At 38.9% G+C, this 9,227-nt stretch overlaps 1 protein-coding gene across 1 annotated transcript; it reads left to right on the top strand.

Annotated features, from left to right (window-relative positions):
• The first annotated feature begins 2,716 nt into the window (after positions 1-2,716).
• On the top strand, positions 2,717-5,152 carry LOC138329914 (eukaryotic translation elongation factor 2-like). Its single transcript, XM_069277198.1, has one exon. The coding sequence runs from the start codon at positions 2,717-2,719 to the stop codon at positions 5,150-5,152; it is 2,436 nt and encodes an 811-aa protein (XP_069133299.1).
• The last annotated feature ends 4,075 nt before the right edge of the window (positions 5,153-9,227 follow it).

Raw genomic sequence — 9,227 nt, forward strand, 5'->3', positions numbered from 1 at the left:
ATTTTAATCGCCTTTTGTCCGTCGTCGTCCGTCGTCCGTCTTCTCCAAAACCACTGAAGCTATTTCAATGAAATTTTGTACAAACCTTCTAAGGCATAAGACCAATTATTAGTGTGAATTATATGGTCCCCATCCCCCCAGGGGTCTGTGGGAGGGGCCAAAAGGTGTAAAATTAACTAATATTTCAAAAATCTTCTTCTCTACTCACAGATGTGGTAGAATCAAATACTCTTCATAGATAGAAAGGTCTTAAGGTCTTTTACAAAAATTGTGAATTATATGACCCTGGGGTCTTTCGTTTCCCCCTGGGGAGGGGGTTAAGTTTACCATAGTTATATAGGGAAAACACATTTTTGAGCATTATTTTGTCATTTGTAATAAGAAATGAGTCAAATTTTGTCATAATTATCAGCATGAGATGGCCATTGAATACTATTAACAAATGTTCCATGACTGACCCCCAGGGGCCTTAGGGGTGGGATCAAAAGGGGTCAAATATGCTAAAATTTCAAAAATCTTCTTCTGAAATTCTGAAAAAGGTAGAATCAAATACTCTTCATAGATGGAAAGGTCTTTACAATAATTGTGAATTATACGATGATGGGGTCTCACGTTTCTCCCTGGGGAGGGGGTTAAGTTTACTATAGTTTATATAGGGAAAGCCCATTTATGGGCGTTTTTTGCTCAATTTTCAGAGTAAACTCAAATTTGGTTAGCAATATTAGCCTAGGATAGCATTTTAGCATCATATGCATATTGGTCCTGGCTGACCCCCTGGAAGCAGAGGAGCGGAGCCAAAAGTGGTCAAATAGGCTAAAACTTCCAAAATCTTCTTCTAAAATTCTGGAATTGGTAGAATCAAATACTCTTCATAGATGGAAAGGTCTTAAGGTCCTTTACAAAAATGTGAATTATATGACCCTTGGGTCTCATGTTTCCCCCTGGGGATGGGGTTAAGTTTACTATAGTTTATGTAGGGAAAACACATTTTAGAGCATTATTTGGTCATTTGTAATGGAAATAATTCAAATGTTGTCAGAATTATCAGTATAAGGTGGCCATTGAATCATATTAACAAATTTTCCATGACTGACCCCCAGGGTCCTTAGGGGCGGGGTCAAAATGGGTCAAATAGGCTAAAACTTCAAAAATCTTCTTCTGAAATTCTGGAAATGGTGTTTTATAAAATTGTGAATTTTATCAAATACTTTTCATAGATTGAAAGGTCTTTACAATAACTGTGAATTATACGATGATGGGGTCTCACGTTTCTCCCTGTGGAGGGGGTTAAGTTTACTATAGTTTATATAGGGAAAGCCCATTTATGGGCGTTTTTTGCTCAATTTTCAGAGTTATCTCAAATTTGGTTAGCAATATTAGCCTATGATAGCATTTTAGCATCATATGCATATTGGTCCTGGCTGACCCACTGGGAGCAGAGGAGCGGGGCCAAAAGGGGTCAAATAGGCTTAAACTTCCAAAATCTTCTTCTAAAATTCTGGAATTGGTAGAATCAAATACTCTTTGTAGATGGAAAGGTCTTAAGGTGATTTATAAAATTGTGAATTTTATCACCCTGGGTCTCACGTTACCTCCTGGGGAGGGGTCATGTTTTCTTTAGTTTATGAAGGAAGAACACATTTATGAACATTTTTTTGCTGAATGTTCATAGGCAATGAGACTTGATTAGAGTTAATTATTAGCCTGAGATATAGAAGTTTAACATCCATATCAGTCCTCGCTGACCCCCTGGGCGGGACAAAACAGGGTCAAAATGACTAAAATTTCAAAAAAATTCTGAGTTCACAGGTTTGATGGAAGCAAATACTCTTCATAGATTAAAATGTCAAATTTGTAAAATCACTGACTGACATCAAGGGCCAGTATATAGTGTCTATATGTCTTTGTTTTTATTCTATATCTGTACTCAGGTGACCATTAAGGCCCGTGGGCCTCTTGTTTATATAGAGACGAAACATTTTACGTATATTTCTATTAATAAATGTAATCTGATAAATAGAATCTTACACTCATGTTTATGTAATATGAAATTTATCAAACTCGTTTAATAACATGAAAGGCCAAATATACAGTACGCTTCATGAGGTTTTTTTTATATAATTTAAAATAACATTAGGAGAAAATTTCAATAAATCACAATGCATTGATGACTACAACTGTATATCTACACACAAACATCTTATTTACTAAGGTACACAGGGGCATGAGATAGAATCTTTATGTTACATATTACAGTGTTTAGAGCATATTTTTCAGACGTTTTGGGAGGCAAGTAAATTGTAGATCAAAGCAAAATTCCTCTGCCTATCTCATCGTACCAGGGGTACCACATCAACCAAGACAGAAGTGTGTCATATAGAGATAAAGAAGATTCAGATTTTACTTACAGCATGATTAACGATAAATATACCCTGTAAACGTGATAGGTGTGGCAATATAATGATATGACGACACAATATTGGACAATTAACTTCGTCTCAGATACGGGTAGATGTATATAAATAGCACAGTGGGTTGCTTTGTGTACCAGTACAAGTTTTGTTGGGTTACACCTGACTGACTACGGTATGTGATGGTATAAGGTAACGACACTCGAACAAAAGGCATACGAGCTCGCCAGACGATTAAAAGTACGAGTGTGAGAGAAAATATTGACATTTAGTGTTTAAATACACATATATAGGGTAGAACCAAAATGGCGGGCGTAGGAATGGAGGAAGTACGAGAAGCTATGAAGCTTCGAGAAAATATCAGAAATGTGGCAATTATTGGTGGAGCAGATAGTGGTATACTTCCACTTGTGGACGGACTTAACAAAACCTCGAACCCTTGTTTGTCTGACGAGGAGAAACGCCGGAGTCGGAAGTATGACATTGATCCAATGACGGCTAACCTAACATGCCTTCATTACACGTGTACCCCGACCGATGTCCCCGGTACGGAAGCTTTAAGGGACAGTACAAACTTTGTCATAAATGTATTGGATACTCCTGGAACCACCGACTTCTCGGCGGAAGTTGACACTACTCTACGGATGACAGATGGCGCCGTTGTGATGGTAGATTGTATTTCCGGTGTAACATTGGATACTAAACTGGTCTTAAAACAGGCGATTCGCGAAAGGGTGAAACCGGTGTTATTCGTAAACAACATTGACCGAGCTATCAGCGAGTACAAAATTTCCCAGGAAGATCTCTACCAAACCATTCATAGCGTGGTAGAGGGTGCCAAGGCTGTCATAGCAACCTACTGCGATGATTCTGGACCAATGGGAGATGTTCAGTTTTCTCCCGTCAGAGGTAACGTTTTGTTCGGATCTTCATCTCAGAACTGGGGGGTGACGTTAGGCGAGATAGCAGCAAAGCAGGCAGAGAAGTTGTCAGTGACACCTAGTGAGCTTCTCGGTAAACTATGGGGCGATAATTTCTACAACCCGTCTCAAAAGAAGTGGAAGACCGCGCCAAGTAACGGCTATATCCGGGCCTTCAATCTGTTCGTCTTGGATCCTATTTTCAAGTTATTTGAAACTCCCGGAAATGTGCAAGGAAGCGCCCTACCAGATTTGATTGAGAACCTTGGGGTGCAATTGACAATGGATAACAACGAGACAAATGACAGAAAGAAAGTTCAAAACATGTTGCGTCAGTGGCTGCCGATATCAAGCTCGCTCTTAACCATGATCGTGCTCCATCTGCCATCACCAGAAAAAGCTCAGGGATACAGATCAGAACTGCTAGTCAAGCGTCAGACAGACGCAGTGGCGACTTCCGCTGTCAAAACATGCGACTCTTCGGGTCCATTGATTATGTACATTTCAAAATGGTTTCAGTGCGGACAGTCAGATACCATGTACGCAATGGGCCGAGTGTTCTCTGGTTCCATTGTATCTGGTTCCGAAATAAAAGAATCCCAACGAAATACCAAAATAAGCGAAGTCTCAATTGTCGTTGGAGACATGATCTGCCCCGTTCCGGAAGTGACATGTGGTAACATATGTGTGATTCGTGGTGTTGAGCCAAGGATTGCTAAGGTCGGGGTCGTGACCACACATACAAGTCCTGTCGTGTTTACTGACATTAGACACAGTGTTAGCCCAGTTATTCAACTCGACATCGATCCAAAAGATCCTGCGGATGCCCCAAGTCTCCTGACCGAACTGAAGAGACTAATGAGGCTTCATCCGGTACTAGAATGTTCAATAGCCGCCTCCGGACTTCACATTCTTACAGGCACCAGTGAGAATCTCATGCTGAGGTGTAAATCGTATCTGGAGAAGCAAATTATACTGAAACCAGCAACACTGCATGTTGCTTATCGCGAAACAATCACCGAGGAACCGGGCATGTTGTGTACGGCTGTGTGTCCCAACAACAAAAAGAATGAAGTGTCTGTGAAGACCAAACCCATGCCGAACGGTATGTGTGAATGTATTGAGGAGGGTTTCGTTGCCGCGGACCAGGATCCTGTCGCAAGGGCAGCCTATCTGGCCAAAAACTTCGGCTACGATGCCAATGAGGCTGACAGACTCTGGTCTTTTGGACCAAGCGATTCTGGTTTGAATCTTCTGTACTACTCGTCAAAACAAGTTCGCGACCAAAGCCACATTAGAGATGGTTTAACAACCGGTTTCCAATGGGGCACGCGGGAGGGTCTTCTGTGTGACGAGACCATGCGTGGCGTTAGAATTGAGATTCGTTACGCCAAATGGGTGCTCGCAGATGATTCTGACGTTGTCACGGCAATTCGCCGAGCAATTCAAGGTAGTGTTATCGCGTCTGCTCCACGTTTGATGGAGGCCTTGACCCGCGTAGAGGTCATTTGTTCGCAAGAGGCTACGCGCGCTGTCAGGGAAAAACTCACGAACAGACAAGGGAGACTACTAGAGGAGCGCCGGGTGGGTCGCACTCCTTTGTCGGTCCTAAGTTGTTTTATTCCGGGACAGAACTGTTTAGGGATCACCGCTGATCTGGGCAGCTCCGCTAAGAGTGTACAGATTGCATTTGACCACTGGGAAATAATGGATTGTGATCCTTTCGATCCTGAAACGGCTGCTGCAGCTGTTGCCGTAGAAATTAGAGCTAGAAAAGGACTACCTTCGGACATTCCTGGATCGCACTCGAGTTCTGCATAGAAATATAAAAAATTTCAATCATTTTCATCCCTAGGATGTGGGAATTACTTGTTACTTGGATAGCAATACGTATATTGTTAATTGTATATTTAACTGTTGTGGTGTTAGGAGTTTAATAGAACTAATCGATGTCCAGATACTTACTCGTGTGTTCATCAAGAGAGGAATACGGAGCTACATACATCATACATAACGGATATATACTTTGATAGTCCGAGTTTTATCTAACCCACGCACCGGAGTGTAACACCTGTTGTTTATATAAGGAACTACATGTTAGTATATATGTAAACATTTTATCTGATGTCAGGGATAGAGGAAATGAAACCTTATCGTAACAAGTATTTATATTTAATACACACAATGTCACAACAATACCTCATAAATACAAAATATATTTGTAAACAACAAATCTCCGGCCCCTGTGTTCAAGACTATACTGGTAACCAGGAAGCAGGAAGTTAAGCTATTTTTCGTAACCAGGTTTCAGATTTTATTCCATTCTCAGACATAAAATTATGTAACAGGAGATCACTATACATGATATAGACATGCATTATAAAGGGCACACATAGCTATAGTGTGATAGTAGCTCTACATGTTAACCTGTCTACAGATAAACTAGTATTCATATGACTGCTCTCAATAAATCAAAATTGTTGCATACATTTGATAAGTTTAAAGTTGCTGTACTTTTATGTATATTTTTACATGTTTGATATAATAAATTTACTGTAAGAGTAACAATTGTCCTTTTCTCTATAATGATTGACATGTCTTACCGACCTGGTTTTGTTATTATTCCACAGGAACTTGAGAATATTTGTTTTTGCTATGATTCCACAGGGACCTGAGAATATTATACAGTTGTTGACTAGGGGTGAGGGCAACAGACGATTTGTTGGACCCGAAGACAAACTGTTGCCCAAGGCCGTAGTTCGAGGGCAACAGTTTGTTTGAGGGTCCAACAAATCATCTGTTGCCCGAAAATCCAGTCGATAACTGTTTTGTTATACCCCATTGTGACGTCACTCCGGTCCAACAGCACATTTTAACAGTCGATTTTAACAGTTCTTTGGACCGCTCGACGGAACAGGTCATTTGTTGGCATTTTTGTTAATAGAGTTTATATAGGAACTAGTTTATAGGGGTATAACAATACATTGTGTTATTATTCAACAGGGACATGAGAATATTTGTTTTCGTTATTATTCCACAAGGACCTAAGATTTTTGTTTTATATTATTCCACGGGGACCTGAGATTTTTTTTTTATATTCTATATAGCCTATTGGTGCCAAATAAAACTTTAGCAGTATTGTGTTTACTCGCTTATATTAATATACCTCTACTTTATTTACGCTATATAAAAGTTACTTGGTTAAATTGACTAGCTCCCTACTTTTTTCCAAAACCCTTGCTTAGCCGTGTGTTAGTCTTCGAACTAGCACACCCTTGGAAGCTAGCACACACCCGGACTCGGCTATTTCCGTTTAACCAATCAGATTCGAGGTGGGCGGGACTTGTTTCCGATCACGCCATCAGTTACTAGGTGACGTAACAATATTGGGCGGAGCTAGTTTCCGATCACGCCATCTCCGTTGACGTACTCAGACGACGTTAGTATCGATCGGAAACTGTTCCCGAACACGTCATGTTTATCTTGTAAGTGAGAGGCTTGTGAAAAATGCAATGGGGTCAGAGGACAATACCTTTTATATGTACATGTACGTACAGTTGTTATGTATATATTTAGGCTACCTGTAAGTGGTTAACGTCTCGGAATTTCAACAATACTTGTATATAAATTTAGTACATGTATTATGCCTAGTGGTATAAATGTTGAAATATTGAGAAATCATAGCGGAATCAAATTTTAACCTGCGGTTTGATTAGAAGCAAAACAAAACGCACATGGAATCACAATTATCATCTCGGAATGATTTGTATGTTTGAAGATAAGATTACGTACATCGATTACAATGTAAAATTTTCTCAATCTCTAATGACCATTGCCGTACGCGACAGGAATATAGCGTATGAGAGAAATATACTTTTAGTGTATTCATAGCTTTTGTATTAATCGGTATATTAAAACAGTTAAAGTATGGGATTGAGTGATATAGCAAGTTTCCGGTTTCCCTCGAACTTGCATATTTCCCTCGGCTCCGCCTCGGGAAATAGGCAAGTCTCGGGAAACCAGAAACTTGCTATATCCCTCAACCCCATACTTTTACTGTATACTAGGCTATACTAGAGAATGTCGAGGTAATCCAAATTAACAATTTAAGTAGCCATTTATCTCAGTATGATACATGACAAATAACAGGTATCAAGGCCTTCAAAAACGTGAAAGTACTTTTTAATGTTTTTTTTTTTTTTTTTTTTTGAAAATTATCCTCTGTTGAGATTTGACCCTTATTTCCAATCGGAAGTTGACGTTTAACAGAAAAGTTTGACATTAGTTGTTTGTTTCATTTATGATTCTACATACCATATCCAAAAATGAAATAAATTCGTTAAGCCGTTAACGAAATACTGACATAAGTTAAAACCGGAAGTGAGGTCATAGCAGCCATATTGGATTCTTAGTACTGCTGTCACACCTTTATTTCATGCCATACAATATGTTGACGCGTTCATTGGCTTACTATTTCGAAGATCCTTTGTATACAACTTTTTTACAAGAATAATGAAAAACAGAACAAAACAATAGTTCTTTTCATCAATAGGTGAAAACCCCTAATTAACCTGCTAACGCATTAGTCCATCAACTGAAGCCGTTCAGTACCCAAACGACGGATTTCCAGGAATATTTCTTTCGCGTTACAAAGTCAGAGAGACTGGCTTAGATACGAAATTGGAAATGGAAATGGACGAAGATGGTCAGACAAAAGATAATGTTAATCACCAGAGTTGCAGGTAAATTTTGATATACAAAAAAGTACAGTCATAGGACATAAGTATTAGTCACTGTTAATTTTTTCCTTATTTAATCTATGTATTTTTTACTCTTTTTTTTTCGTTGCATTTTCCTGGTCTAATCTATTTTTTTTCGTTGCATTTTCCTGGTCTAATCTATTGATGGAATAAACCAAATTTGGCATACTTATGGAGAATAGTCTACACTTTAAATCATAATATTTTCAAATTATCAATTACGTACTTTTTGAGAAAAACGGTGTTTTATTAGCAAGCAAAAACATTTTGGTAAGAACAGAAAAGGACATGACGGCATAAAGCTTAACGATATACTCCTCTGAGAAGTAAAAAAAATCTTTTATTAATCCTTTTTTTCAATCATATAGATTTTTTGGAAATTGGAGTTCATGCCTTAGAAGAAAATGGAATAAAAACATATGTCAGTGCGCTCGTTTTTGAGCAGTAGTCACTCAAAGATACCAATTTGACAAAATATTGGATTGTATAAGAATTTTGCCGTTTTGACCATATACACGATAGATTAAAGCCATAATTTCCTAACTACTTACTTAATATATATGGATGTTTGCAGAGTTTATTGTATAGTGGTCTTTAAATAAAATTGTTTTAAACAGATTTTATTGCCAAATGTGCAATGAGATTGGGCGCAAGTTGTACAACTTATATAAAGCACGCTCCCCCCAAAAATAAACATTCAAATTACATATATACAAGATGGCATTCGCAATATAAGCAATACACGATATATATAGGTGTATTTGAGACAGAGAGAGGGGGGAGGGAGACCAGGGGGAGGGGGGAGGGAGACCAGGGGGAGGGAGAGGGACAAAGTATTTTATAACCAGTGTGCTCCTCAAAGGCAATTGCACCCCCGTTTCCCAGGACGGGAGACAAACAATTTTTGCCGACTGAAATGTTCTGAAAATGCACGTTTGAACGAAAACCCGGAATTCCCCGTACCCCAAAAAATACCAAAATTTCGTGCCTTTGGTGCACGCACGCCTATTTTACCATTTAGCGTATTCATTAATTTTCTGTTAGCTACACCACTGTCTATAGATATGATTTTTTGAATATTAATTAGGAGAAGGTTCTTCTTCTTAATCAGACAGAACAATGCTCGGTGTGCTTAC

Source organism: Argopecten irradians, chromosome 8 (genome assembly GCF_041381155.1).
Source record: "Argopecten irradians isolate NY chromosome 8, Ai_NY, whole genome shotgun sequence".
Lineage (NCBI taxonomy): Eukaryota > Metazoa > Mollusca > Bivalvia > Pectinida > Pectinidae > Argopecten > Argopecten irradians.

What these genes read in the sequence shown, in the direction of transcription:
- LOC138329914 (XM_069277198.1), top strand. Translation starts at nt 2,717, where the DNA reads ATGGCGGGCGTAGGAATGGAGGAAGTACGAGAAGCTATGAAGCTTCGA.